At 36.5% G+C, this 13,860-nt stretch overlaps 2 protein-coding genes across 3 annotated transcripts; one reads left to right on the top strand and one right to left on the bottom strand.

The window, feature by feature from the left end:
- Positions 1–2,467: 2,467 nt before the first annotated feature.
- Positions 2,468–5,346, top strand: LOC106329140 (3-hydroxyisobutyryl-CoA hydrolase-like protein 4, mitochondrial). Of its 2 annotated transcripts, none has more exons than XM_013767747.1 (9): positions 2,468–2,794; positions 2,862–2,963; positions 3,377–3,429; positions 3,796–3,930; positions 4,021–4,247; positions 4,394–4,572; positions 4,689–4,816; positions 4,888–4,989; positions 5,116–5,346. In XM_013767747.1, exons 1-9 carry the CDS (start codon positions 2,563–2,565, stop codon positions 5,215–5,217), a joined length of 1,260 nt encoding a protein of 419 aa, XP_013623201.1. In that variant the 5' UTR covers positions 2,468–2,562; the 3' UTR covers positions 5,218–5,346. The 2 variants fall into 2 exon arrangements, with proteins under 2 accessions (XP_013623201.1, XP_013623200.1); XM_013767746.1 differs by lacking the exon at positions 3,377–3,429 and adding an exon at positions 3,098–3,162.
- Positions 5,347–5,631: 285 nt separating this feature from the next.
- On the bottom strand, positions 5,632–7,775 carry LOC106331825 (syntaxin-32-like). The gene is made up of 5 exons (XM_013770243.1): positions 7,325–7,775; positions 6,563–6,813; positions 6,307–6,479; positions 5,985–6,179; positions 5,632–5,879 (listed from the first exon to the last, which is right to left on the bottom strand). Exons 1-5 carry the CDS (start codon positions 7,560–7,562, stop codon positions 5,720–5,722), a joined length of 1,017 nt encoding a protein of 338 aa, XP_013625697.1. The 5' UTR covers positions 7,563–7,775; the 3' UTR covers positions 5,632–5,719.
- Positions 7,776–13,860: the final 6,085 nt, after the last annotated feature.

Below are 13,860 nucleotides of genomic sequence, written 5' to 3'. Positions count from 1 at the left end.
TTTGCGAGTAGTTCATAGGGATTTAACAAATATATTTGCATGTTTCTCTATATTGGTTGGTGATATCTAATTGGGTCACTTGACCAAAAAAATTCTTCTCTTTTTGTTTGAAGGTATGTGAGAGAAGTCAGAGAGCTTAAGCTTCTGGCCTAATTGACGAGGCTAACAATACACTTGCAAAAGACATGGATGAGAGGAGTTCAGAAAGGATATAGAGAGGGGAGGTAGCTAGAGAAGTCCATCTCTGGACGTCTATTAAAAACTCTGAGAGGCCCACAAATGACCACAATGGAAAAATGTTAAGAGTAAGTTTCTTAGCAGGTACAATGAGGTAGCTCTTTCATTACAACCATTTCCTAATTTTATGTTTGCGAGCTTTTAACTAAATACCTGAAAAGGTGACATACCCAACTATAGTGTTTAAGTCAGAGACAAAAAAAAGTGTTTAAGTTATATCTCCCTCAAGGTTTCCATAGTCTTCTACCTAATGATCCCATGTGGGATCATGCATTCATGCCTATGGGTTTGGTTTCCGGTGAGTTTATAAAATTTTACACACTTATCTTAGAGAAATTCAGTGTCAACTTAATTACAGTGAAATAATCTAAGACCAGCGAGATTAGCCCTTAAGCATTAACTACTAAGAATCTGAAAACGAAACCCTGATAATAGGTTTCACCACCCGAACCAACCTTGCTATATAGTTGTTCTCTTCTTGCATTGGTATCTTAGCCCATCTCAAACGTTACTTTAGATTAGAAATACTGTCATATGTGTATTCGTTTAAATTATTTTAAAAAGTAAATAAATGAGAGAAACAAGAGGACTACATGGCAAAATGTAATAAGTGTTCGTCCTGATAAGCTTAATGGAATTGTGTACCTTTTTCCCTAAACGTTATATTGTTTGTATGTATATGTTACTGATGTGTTTAAGTAATAGAGATCAAATTTATTGCAGATCAATACAAGAATAACTAAAAAATATTAATAATATATATATAATCTAGAATATAAAATATACAGTTTAAAATTATGAATTTGACAAATTTAAAGTAGTTGATCCGCGCGTAGCGCGGAAAAAAACTCTAGTTAAATTAAAAGGTGTACATTCATGATGTAATCACATGAGTGTTGTTAATAAAATTAAAATTGAGAGAATTAATTAAATTGTTTTCCATTAACTCGTTTTGTAAAGGGAAAATCCATTACTGTAAGTAAAAGGTGTTGAATATTTTTCCTCCTTTGTACACACATATGTAGGGACCAGAGCCGGTCCGTGGGCGAAGCCAGTGAAGCAATGGCCTGGCCGTCTTATTTTAAAGATAATTTCGGATACAATTTTCTAAAATTTTCGTTTAGTCTACTGGTAAAATGTGAAGTTTACCGACTTCGTTACCTACAACCAGGGTTTGAATCTCCTTTCTAGTGGCCAATTTTTTAATTTTCTTATGGTCCTGGATTTCCTAGGACGTAGGGACTAGATAGATATTAATCATGACCCAATGCCCATGACCAATAACATGAGTATTTGACTAAACCTTTAACCAATATCATTACTAAATTCACTTCCATTACTAAAAAAATTCATAATATAGTAGTAACAATAAATCTCAATTACAAAAAAAAAATAGAACAACAACTAGTCATTCAAGTCTTCGGATATAGTTCGGGTCGGATCTTTTCGGATTTGGATCTTTCGAGTTTTAGACATTTGGATCAAGTTAAGTATTTAGAAAATTTCTATTTGTTTTCGGATTGGATCAGATCATTTCAGTTCTTGACCTGTTTGGGCAAACAATTTTTATATCTTTAAAGAATTGCAAATACAACCAGTTTCGGTTTGATTTTCATGTCTTTTGGGCATATTTCACATCTTTTTCATGTTTTTGGATCGATTTCTTTTGTAACTTTCGGGTTTTTTTGGATACTTTTCAAATCTTTTTTTATATTTTCGAATATATTTCTTTGTAATTTTAAGTCTACTTTATAAATTTCAAGTATATTTCTCATAATTCAAATATATTTTATCATATCCAAATTTGCATCTGAAAAATTCTGTAACATACAACTTAAAAATCTGCGGTATCACAAATCCATAAGACATTTCAGATAAAATGTCTAAGTCTACTAACCACATAATCAAACCAAGATCGAACAACAAAAATTATAAACAAATTGTTAGTGTTAACCAGGGCTTGGTGGTGATTAACTTGAGGGCAAAGCCCAATACGGTGAAGCTGATTCGGTTTCGGCTACCGGGGAGTTGACATTCGGCATCATTAGGAACATGAAACCAACACGTGGGCTGGGTTGAAAATGTTGACTGCTAACATGTGGCTAGTTTGGGTTCACTTCACTTTAGGATTAAGATACAATGTATAATTCAAAAAAAAAAAATCGCTAGTGTTATTGGGTAATGTTGCTATAGGGCCGAACGACACACTTTAAGGCTAGTGGAAGCCTTTTAACTGAGTATTCTGGTGGATTCGAACAGGGTCACTGATGTTTTGGTTCCTTCGACAAAAGTGGTTGATGTTTGGAATCGGTAAGAAACAAAGCGATGATCAAAACTTTGGGTGTGGCTTCTGCTCGCTTCTTCTTCTCCAGACATCCACCAACGACTCGTAACATTTGCGTGTCATCTCACTCCGTATCGAATCGCCGGAAATTCTCTGTGATGGCCAGTGGAAGCAGCGGTGGAGGAGAAGAGTTGGTAAAAGGAAACGTTTACCCAAATGGCGTCGCTGTCATCACTCTTGATCGACCTAAAGCTCTCAACGCCATGAATCTAGGTCCCTTTTTGTATTTTCTTTAACCCAATATTCAAAATCCATGAAAGTTTTGATTTTTTTTTTACAGAAATGGATTTGAAGTACAAAAGCTTGCTTGAAGAATGGGAATCTGATCCCAAAGTCAAATGTGTTGTCGTCGAAGGAAGCACTCCTCGAGCCTTTTGTGCTGGTAAAGTTTAGCTCTTTTTGTTGTGGATTCTCTGGTTTGGAAAGTATGTTGCTTTTGGTCTCTTAATCTTAGGCTTGGTTAATGCTCTGGGGGAAGAGTTTTGTGGGAGTGACACCATATTATGAATGGTGCAGGGATGGATATTAAAGGAGTTGTTGCAGATATCTTAATGGACAAACACACTCCTCTTGTGCAAAAGGTTTCTTTATGAACCATTTTGTTAATTTATTGGTTGGCTTTAGAAGATATTTACAGAATCATTCCTTGATTGATCTAGTTATTGCTCTGTGCTGTGTTTTATCTGAGGGGGGAGTGGGTATTTTTTGAGTAATTTTCTTGCATCAAATGAGTCTTCCTTTATATAGTCAAAACCGGATAGATAGTGCATAACCATGGTCTTAGTTTATTTTCAGGGGGTGATGTGAAGCAGATTACAACCAAAAAACATTTTTCAGATATGATAGAGGTCTGATTTGTGCGCTTTCTTCTTGGCTTAATGAACCATGGAACATTAGTAGAAACCAAAACTTGCTACCTGATAGTATAGGATCAATCTCATATCTCCAGAGCATGATACTCTATTTCTGCTAAAACATAATGTATTAGGAAACTTCTAGCTTAATGAGATCAAAATGATTAGATCATCTTGATCAAATTAACCTGTGTGGCACTCTTAGTCTAGGCTTTATTAAAACTATAATGTATTAGTACTCATTTTCACTTTCCTACTGTTTTACTGCATTATGTGGTATGCGAAGGTGTTCTTTACCCATGATTAGCTGTATGTTTCTTGTTTATGATGTCTTGACTTCACAGCTTTGCTTTCTTCTAGGTATTTACAGCCGAGTATACCCTGATATGCAAGATTGCTGGATACAAAAAGCCCTATATCTCTTTGATGGATGGCATTACAATGGGATTTGGCCTTGGTCTTTCTGGACATGGGCCCTACCGTGTGATAACAGAGGTACAAATAGTAAAATACTTAATCTGCACTTCTTTGCAAGTAGATGTTTAGCATGATTTGTGATAGTTTATTTTTGTCATTCATTTCCAGAGGACGGTCCTGGCAATGCCAGAAAATGGAATCGGCTTGTTTCCAGATGTAGGGTTTTCATATATAGCAGCTCATACCCCTGGCAGAGGGTCTGTTGGTGCGTATCTTGGTATGACTGGGAGAAGGATCTCCACACCTTCTGATGCAATGTTTGTGGGTCTTGGGACACATTATGTGCCATCTGGAAAGCTAGCTTCACTCAAAGAAGCCTTTCTGTCAGCCGACATGTAAGCCCCTCTCGCAAAACTCCCTTCCTTCTTATCATGCATTTATGAATCTCTCTTTCCCTAGATTTCATGTTTCAAATATAGGAGCATTTGTTATCTACCTTTTTTTGTAATTCAGAAAGCATGCATGTTTTTTGGTAATACAGTTCCAAGGATCCTCATCAAGACATCCAAGCAACTTTATCAGAATACAGCAGTGATCCTGACTCTGAAGCCTACCTCAAAATGATGTTGCCTCAAATAGAAACAGCCTTTAGTGCTAGTAAATCTGTTAAGGAAACAATCGAAGAGCTGAAGAAGTACCAGCAGAGCACTGAGGCTTCAGGTATGAGAGATAGACATAACTTGTTTTAATGTTTGTTAGTTACTTGCTGTTTGCATTATGAGATTGAAGTTAACATCTTGCCTTTGAGAAAGTTAGACAATGAGTTTTGTTTACAGTTGCAGAATGGGCTAGTGAAGCACTCCAAGGCCTTGGAAAAGGAGCCCCGTTCTCTCTATACCTAACACATAAGTACTTCTCCAAAGTTGCTTGCGCCATGGGTAAAACCGACAACGAGATGGCAACGGTGAGAGTGTCCAAACTCTTTGTTTCCATTTACGTCACGAGTTCGTACTTATTAGTATTTCCATCTTGAAGCTTAATGGTGTGATGAAAACGGAGTACCGCATTGCTCTGAGAGCTGCCTTGCGCGGTGATTTCTCTAAAGGCGTTAGAGCAGTCTTGGTCGACAAGGACCAGGTTTCGTTCATTCCCACTCATTGATTTTGGTTGTTTATGCGCATTCGGTTCATAATGTGACATGATCTCCGTCGTTGTGCTTACTCTGTGCTCATATCTCATAAGTGTTTTTCGTTTATTTTGCAGAACCCGAAATGGAAACCAGCAAGCTTAGACGAGGTAGAAGAAAGCGAAGTGAACGCTCTCTTTAAGCCACTAACTCCTGAAGTGGAAGAGCTAAACGTATAAAAATGAGTTCACTTGATTGTTCTAGCTTAATATATGTATGTGACATATGTTACTGTATTGACTTTCAAGTTTCAACAAATTGATCGTTCGTGTGTTTCCAGCTTGTATACAGAGCACATGTCCCTTTCATATTAATAGTTTCAAGTCGTATAGTTGTAAGATTTCATTTACTTGCAAGTTACACAACAGAAGCAAACCAAGGGAAATCAAGTCAAGGCAAGTCTGGTTTTCTTGGTACGGTAACTTAAAACCGAGTCAGACCAAAAGTGAGAATGCTAAAAAATTAAAAATAGGGACCATAAAAAATAAAAATGTATAGAAGTTGTGAAGAGAAGCATAAAGACAAAAATGGTTGGGGAACGTAAATCAATTTTACATTTAAAAAGTGGTAATATATATATAAATCTCCACTAATCTGAACAAAGAGCATCAAGATCCCCTTCTCTTGTAGTCTTTACATGTCTATATGTTTGAAACACTTTTAAAACAAAAAATCTCAATATTAGGCCACGAAGAAGAGGAAAACCATGAGAAATGCAATCAGTACGAAGAAAATCTTAATCATGAGCCATCGGTTTGATGATATACTGTTCAGATACCTAGCCAGTTGGCTCTGTGCGCCTTCTACGTTCGCCAATGTATCTTCCATGTTCTGATCGATTCTGTAGTACAAACCAATTTTTTTAACAACATATTATATTACTTCCTTTTTTTCACAAATGTTCAATGCATTTTAACAAGTTATACACATTTTGGTGTCGACAAACCTGATAGCGATCTCCCCTTGCTGAGAAACCATGGTTGCTAGTTGTGTAAAGATATTGCTTAGCTCGTGGATTGTTGATTCTACGTTGTGTAGAGCTTCTGCGCGGCTCTCCATATAAGTGTCTTGCAACGGGACCATCTGTTGTTGTTGTTGACTCTGCTGCAACAATGGAGAAGATTCAGCCTCTCCCTGTCTCCTGCAAATGCATAAATTATAGAAAGGTTTTGAATTCTCGTAAATGCATTGCGCTAACTAGGCTAGACTCTGAACCAAATTTCAAGTGAAATGTTGCAACTGTGGTTATGGGATGAGTAGTACATTACCTTGGGACTAACTGAGATGACGATGAAGAAGAGCCATTAGCCCATGGGAGAGGAGCAGGTTGGCTAGGCGCAGGCTTAGAAGCCAAAGGGCGCTGGCGAACGAATGGGTTTGTTGATTCTTTTGAAGGGTTATTCGTGAATCTTTGCCTTCTATTTTCATGAATCTTCATGTTCTGCAAACACCAGAGCTCACAGTTTAACATCATATTACAAGAAACAAAATAAAAGAGTCGTTTCTCAGAAGAAAGAACCTAACCTCAGTTCTCAAAGTGAGAACATCCTTAAACTCTTTGGTAGTGTCCATCAAACGATTCTTTAGATCATCGACCACTGTCGCTGAGTGAGTAGTTGTGTCTCTAGAGATGTTCCTTTCATCATTATGAGAGTTGCGTACAGCTTGAAGGTCGATCAGAGCGGTGTTTAGTCCAGAGATCTCTTGTTTGATTACCGCCGTCAGCTCTCCTATCTCCCGTGTGGGATCGTCAAAAACCGATGACCTCTTTGCCACTGATTTTGCAACCAAATGACAAAGTTGATTAAACTCTATGCTCAGAGTATATGAAAGAAAAACAACAGCTTCTTCCATTTCTACTATAACAAAGAAGAATTCACACCATCAAACAAACCATGAGCTAACTGAAGTAGCTTTTAGCTCCATTCGGATATTTAATTATTTTTGAATATTTATTTGGATATTCGGGTTGGATTTTTGGGGTTTTTCAGGTATCAGTTCGGTTCAGGTCTAAAAAAATCGTATGTATTTTTTACATCTCAGATCGGGTATAGATTCAAAATTTTTTTTGGTTCGGGTTCAGGTTGGGTTACCAATGCTCAGGCCTAACAATTTTGCTTGCAATGGTAGTAACTATCTTTTGCTACCAGTAAGATGTACGCAAATTCCACCAGTAATTACATGTTCAGCAACGAGCTTATTCTTTGAAATGAGATCGTTATAACTCCCTAAGCAAGCCACGTCATACAGATTCAGTGATGAATGAGCGAACTATAATAAACTTACGTTGGGCAAGCTTGGAAAGCTTCTGAGACGTCTGGTGGATAGCTAAACCGATCACAGAAGCTCTTCTGTTAAACTCCGATTGCATAACCGCCGCGGATCTCGGATCCTCTCTTCTCCCACCACCATACGGCACATTATTCGCCGGCGCCGGAGCAATCGATCTCCTCAGCGTTTCGACGATGCCGAAGAACTCGTCCGTCCGATCTCGATACGACGAGTGCCCATGCCTTGCTTGCATTGTTTGTTTTCTTCTTCCTCTTCCGGATCTGGTGTCTCTCGGATCGCAAATTTCAACAAGAAAGCTATGAGATTGAAACACGAATCCAAGGAGTTTTGCGGATGGGGAAACAATCTTTTACGGATTCAAACCAAAATCAGAGGAAAAGAGCTAAACTCGTCGGGATAGTATTCTCATTTCATTTCTTCTGCCAACTAGATTATGTAACAATCATATATATAGCAAGAAACTTAATGCTAATTTTCATTACAATGAAAAAGGTTAACAAATATTAAATGTTAATCAATAAAAAATAAGAATATTCAGTTTTAAAATTTTTAATTTGTTTTTTATTTAGACTAACTAGAGAAATAACAACAAAGAATACACAACTTTGTTAAAATAAAAACTGTTTTTTATTACTTTCAAAATGATCAAGGGTGTTTTACAATGAACTATGACCTAAGCTTACGGAAAACGGCTTAGTCATGCCCGCACTATGAAGTCAGGGAAAATACATACCCAAACAATATTAACGTGCCAAAACATTCCTAAACTAAATAAGAATTTAAATTGCATACCTAAACTCATAATAAATAGCTAAAACATGCCTATAGCCGGTTATATGATGATTTGAATTGTTTTTTTTTTAAATTTGTAGTTTAGTCCCTATAATTCTATTTTTTGTTAATATGCCTTAAATAACTTAAATAATCAAATTTATCGTATTTATAATTTTAATTTGAAAAGTACAATTTTATTTTTTTTACCAGATTTTAATTAAATTTAATTATTTATCAGAAATTTAGATAGTTATCATATACTCCTTCTGTTCCTTAAAATATCCATTTTTTAGAGAAAAAAAAATTGTTTCAAAAAGATACATTATTTACATTTTCAATACATTAATTAATGAAAAATTGCACTCTTCAAAAAATACAATTGTGTTTAATAAAATTTCATTGGTTAAAAGTTTTTGGGAATAATTAATTAAGAAAAACAATGTATTGGAAAATACAATTTTAAATGTTTTCTTAATAAGTATGAAAAAAACTATAACATGGATCTTTTAGGAACGGAGGAAGTACAATATATTAATTGATTTAGTTATCAAAGTATGTTATCTACCTTATTAAAACATGAGAATTAATTATAAATAATCTTACTCATATGTAATATTTACAAGAAATACCACTCAATTTATATTTATATAAAATTTTCTTTACAAATATAGTCATTCAAATTTTAATCAACATAACAGAAAATACTCTTTAGAAATTTGATTTTACAGTAGAGATCTTTAATAATATTACCCTTAATAAAAAGAAAAGAATGACTAGTTAACCATAAATAGTTTCGAACGCAGCATCTCAAGAAAACAAATATCGCACAAAACCACTAGACCATATTACATTATTTTTATTTTGCTACAAAACTAGTATGTAATATTAATAATACACAAAAAATTTACAAAACTATTTTCCAATACGTATAATTACAAAATAATTGATTCGGCGCTAGGTTAGGGTCAAGCGCACACATTACGCCTAGTGTAATTAACATTGGTTTTGATAACTACAAACAAAAATTACAAATTTTTAATTTATTTATATTATATATATCACGCTAGCACATAATAAGATTTGCAACTAAAATAACGAAATAATAATAAAAATAATATATTTATATTATTAAATCTATTTTATTTGATAAAAAATATTTCTATTTTATATATCACCATATATTAAAATTTATTTCCAATTTTGAAATTATAAATAAGGTCAACTTGATGATTTTAATTATTTGTGGTACTTTACAAACAAATAAAATGATAAAAACTAAAAGATAATAATTTTAAAAAATAAATCAATATATTTTAAAATGGACTGACACGTGTCAGTTACGAGACATGTTTTAGCTATTTATTATGAGTTTAGGTATGCAATTCAAATTCTTATTTATTTTAGGAATGTTTTGGCATGTTAATATTGTTTGGGTATGTATTTTCTCTGGCTTCATAGTGCGGGCATGAATAAGCCGTTTTCCCCCTAAGCTTATATAGGCTCGACCTGGACTCAAGTACAACCTTCTAATACTCTAGGAAGGAAAGAAAATACAAGAAAATAAAGCTGATGGTCTTTGTCTTCAATAAACTAGCCGTTAGGCTGATTTGTAGCCATTTGAAAGGTCTGATCTTGTATCTTGATATCTCTGGTTGCTGAATAAACTCACATTGATCTTTGTATATTCTGGTTCAAAGGAAAAGAGCCGTTGGTCCTAAACTCCTCCAAGCAAGAATGAATCCGAAAAAGGCAAGTTACCTGAAATGAAGATCTTCTTATTCCCATGCTTGCTGGTGTATGGTCAAATCATGTAAGGCTCTTCTGGATCTTGGGATGTGTCCTCGGATGTCTTGGATCGTGTGGAAGTTGCCTTGGTTGAGTAATCTCGGTTTGGAGATTGTTGACCGAATTGATTTCACAATCTTTCCATAATTGGCTCCTTATAACCGGTTCTGAAAAAATGTTTATATCTTCAATTTCACTGGGCCTTTTCTCCTGATTCTTTGCTTGTTGGATCCACAAAATATCCCTCTTGAGATCCATAATTGAGTTTGGCTCGGGCCGCTTCTTGGTTTGGTTGATTTTCTCTTCTAAGGGCCGATACTCAAAACGGATGGGCTGGAAAACCTCTAACTTGTAAAATTCATAACGTATTCCTCTGTGAAGATTTTCTTGTAGTTCTAAGCTTCAGTGATGAATAGTTGAGTTGGTCTTCTGCGAAAATTGGTTTCATGCCAAAATTCTTTCTGGTGGTTGAGATGCACTTCTTTGAATGAATCTTGGTCGCAGGTAGCTCTATTGAGGCAGTTGTGGCAGTTGTTGCTTATCTGGCTGAACTTCGGTTCAGGTACGGTTTCTGTGCCCACAACAGAAACCGAACACAAAGCGGAGACTAAGAAGAGAGCTATTCCTCGTAAAGCTGCTGGACAGTCTTGGGAGGATCCTACTCTTGCAGAGTGGCCAGAAAGTAAGCAATGCCCTTCCTCTTCTTTACCTTGAGTTCTCTGATTGTTATCACTGTTAGGCTTTGGGTGAAAATGGATTTATTATAACTCTGTTTTCCACATTTTTTTTGTCAGATGACTATCGGTTCTTTTGTGGTAATCTTGGGAATGAAGTAAATGATGATCTTCTTTCCAAGGCGTTTGCTCGATTCCCCACCTTCAATATGGCCAAAGTAAGTGTGTAGATCTCTTCCTTTTCGGGTTTTGTATGAACATATATTTGAGAAAGAAGTCACGCAATTGCAGTAACTTTGATCCCTTCTGGTTGGTTCGACTGCTCAAAATGTCGACTGTGATGCATTTGCAATATGTACAGAACATGGTTGACTTTAGATATAAGGATCATTACTAGTTGAATCACAAAGATAAGTATTCAGTGTGAGTTTTTGTGTGGTTAAAAGCTTTTACGGGAGATTCTATACGGGAGATTCAAAGAGAGGATGGTAGTATTGCTAATACCCAGGAAGACATTAAGAAAGAGGCTGTCGATTATTTCAATGGTTTTCTTGGGCACGAAGTTGAGAATTATCGTGGGCCGGATGTTGAAGAAATTAAAAAACTCTTGGAGTTTCAGTGCGATGAGGATGATAGAGATGCTTTGTCCAAAGAAGTTACTGAGGAAGAGATCCGAAAGGCCTTATTTTCCATGGCTGGAAACAAGGCACCAGGACCTGATGGATATACATGTGAATTCTGTAAGGCTTCATGGCATATAGTTGGTAAGGACTTTGTGGTGGCTGTTAAAGCTTTTTCGATACTGGGTTTCTACCAAAAGGAGTGAACTCAACTATTTTGGCTCTCATACAAAAGAAGGAGGAATCTAAAACGATGAAAGACTACAGGCCAATTTCTTGTTGTAATGTTCTATATAAGATCATTTCAAAGCTCATGGCGAACAGACTGAAACTGGTCCTCCCTAAGTTCATTGAGCCAAACCAATCAGCTTTTGTAAAGGATCGCCTCCTCATGGAAAATGTACTACTTGCTTCAGAACTAGTCAAGAGTTACCATAAGATCACAGTCTCGGCCAGAAGTTCTATTCAGATTGACATATCAAAGGCTTTTGACACAGTACAATGGCCATTTCTGCTATCCACTCTTGCAGCGTTGGGCATTCCGGAAAAGTTTATTTTATGGGTTGAAAAATGTGTTTCTTTGGCCTCTTTCACGGTGCAAGTCAATGGAGAGCTTGCCGGATATTTTAATAGCAAAAGGGGAATCAGACAAGGTTGTTCTTTGTCACCATACCTGTTTGTTATTTGTATGCAAGTGTTGTCGAAAATGCTTAACAAAGGTGCTGCAGAAAAGAGATTTGGATACCATCCTTACTGCCAAGGACTTAAGCTTACACATCTCAGCTTTGCAGACGATCTGCTAGTCTTTACTGATGGGAAGCGCCAATCCATTGAAGGTATTATAAATATTTTCAACCATTTTGCTGAGATGTCGGGTCTACATATCAGCATGGAAAAGACAACAATCTTTCTCGCTGGTGTACAAGATACTGAGAAGCAAGAGCTCCTTGACACTTTTGCTTTCGCCCATGGTGACTTACCAGTGAGATACCTCGGGTTGCCGCTGTTAACTAAACAAATGACTGTAAGAAATTATGCTCATTTGATTGAGAAGATCAGAGCTCGTATTGATTCCTGGACAGCCAGATATTTGTCTTTTGCCGGTAGACTGCAGCTGATTGGATCTGTTATTCACAGTCTCACAAACTTTTGGATATCAGCATTTAAATTGCCAAGAAAGTGTATTCAAGAGATTGACAGTCTCTGCGCAGCGTTTCTGTGGTCGGGAGCTGATATGAATACAAATAAAGCAAAAGTTAGTTGGAAGGATTGCTGTAGGCCAAAAGAAGAAGGAGGCTTGGGACTGCGGTCTCTTGAGGAAGCAAACCAGGTCTCTTGTCTGAAGTTGGTATGGCGTATCCTATCTTCAAAAAATTCTCTTTGGGTGAAATGGGTGAGACGTTATCTAATCCGCAAGGGATCTTTCTGGACAGTAAAAGATAGTAGTTCTCTTGGTTCGTGGATGTGGAAGAATCTACTCAAGTGCAGAGAAGTTGCTGCTGTATTTTCGAAGATGAAAGTTCAGAATGGCATGTCAACGTCTTTTTGGTTTCATGACTGGTCAGAACTAGGATGTCTAATGGATAAAACAGGAGCTGGTGGACCTATGAATATGGGTATTCGACTCCATGATACAATTGCTACATTAATCCAAAAGCACAAGAGAAGAAGACACCGAGTGGAGCTTTATAATCTCATCGAGCTGGAGATTTTGAAGGTTAAAAACAGAGGGTTGCAGAGTGAAGAGGATATCAGACTATGGAAGTGTGGTGATGATTATAAACCGAGCTTTACTACCAAAGAAACTTGGAAGCTCTTGCGAGGGATGCAGGGTTCCAGAGAGATGCACAAACTATCACACCAGAAGCGCTTGAGAATGTGAAAGCTGCTTTGGCTAGTAGCGAAACCGAACACAAAGCGGAGACTAAGAAGAGAGCTATTCCTCGTAAAGCTGCTGGACAGTCTTGGGAGGATCCTACTCTTGCAGAGTGGCCAGAAAGTAAGCAATGCCCTTCCTCTTCTTTACCTTGAGTTCTCTGATTGTTATCAATGTTAGGCTTTGGGTGAAAATGGATTTATTATAACTCTGTTTTCCACAATTTTTTGTGTCAGATGACTATCGCCTGTTTTGTGGTGATCTTGGGAATGAAGTAAATGATGATGTTCTTTCCAAGGCGTTTGCTCGATTCCCAACCTTCAATATGGCCAAAGTTAAGTGTGTATATCTCTCCTCCTTTTCGGGTTTTGTGATGATTCATGCTTGGTTTACTATGAACATATGTGTAGAAAGACGTCATATGATTACAATAATTGTTCTCCCTTCTGGTTGGTTAGATTGCTAAAAACGTCAACTGTGATGCATTTGCAATATGTACAGAACATGGTTGACCTTTTAGAGTATACACGGATCATTACTAGTTGAATCACAAAGAGAAGTATTTAGTGTGAGTTTTTTTTTTGTGGTTAAAAGCTTTTACAGAACATAAAATTCTCATCTACCGTGACAGGTCATTAGAGACAAGCGAACTGGTAAAACCAAGGGTTATGGGTTTGTGAGTTTCTTAGATCCTGCGGATCTAGCTGCTGCCCTTAAAGAAATGAATGGTAAGCATCTGTTTGATGTGTTGATTCATCTTGATATCTTATTTCACTGTTCTTCTTCAGAACTAGTTATATG

This window comes from Brassica oleracea, chromosome C3 (assembly GCF_000695525.1).
Source record: "Brassica oleracea var. oleracea cultivar TO1000 chromosome C3, BOL, whole genome shotgun sequence".
NCBI lineage: Eukaryota > Viridiplantae > Streptophyta > Magnoliopsida > Brassicales > Brassicaceae > Brassica > Brassica oleracea.
The sequence above is the reverse complement of the archived record's forward strand: the minus strand, read 5'-3'. Positions and strand labels throughout refer to the sequence as shown.

Excerpts from the sequence above, each read along its gene's own strand:
- LOC106329140 (XM_013767746.1), top strand. The coding sequence starts at position 2,563 with ATGATCAAAACTTTGGGTGTGGCTTCTGCTCGCTTCTTCTTCTCCAGA. Across the intron at positions 2,795-2,861 it reads TCTCAACGCCATGAATCTAG|AAATGGATTTGAAGTACAAA; the intron begins GTCCCTTTTTGT and ends TTTTTTTTACAG. Across the intron at positions 4,248-4,393 it reads GCCTTTCTGTCAGCCGACAT|TTCCAAGGATCCTCATCAAG; the intron begins GTAAGCCCCTCT and ends TTGGTAATACAG.
- LOC106331825 (XM_013770243.1), bottom strand. The coding sequence starts at position 7,562 with ATGCAAGCAAGGCATGGGCACTCGTCGTATCGAGATCGGACGGACGAG. Across the intron at positions 6,480-6,562 it reads TTCTCACTTTGAGAACTGAG|AACATGAAGATTCATGAAAA; the intron begins GTTAGGTTCTTT and ends TGGTGTTTGCAG. Across the intron at positions 6,180-6,306 it reads TCATCTCAGTTAGTCCCAAG|GAGACAGGGAGAGGCTGAAT; the intron begins GTAATGTACTAC and ends ATGCATTTGCAG.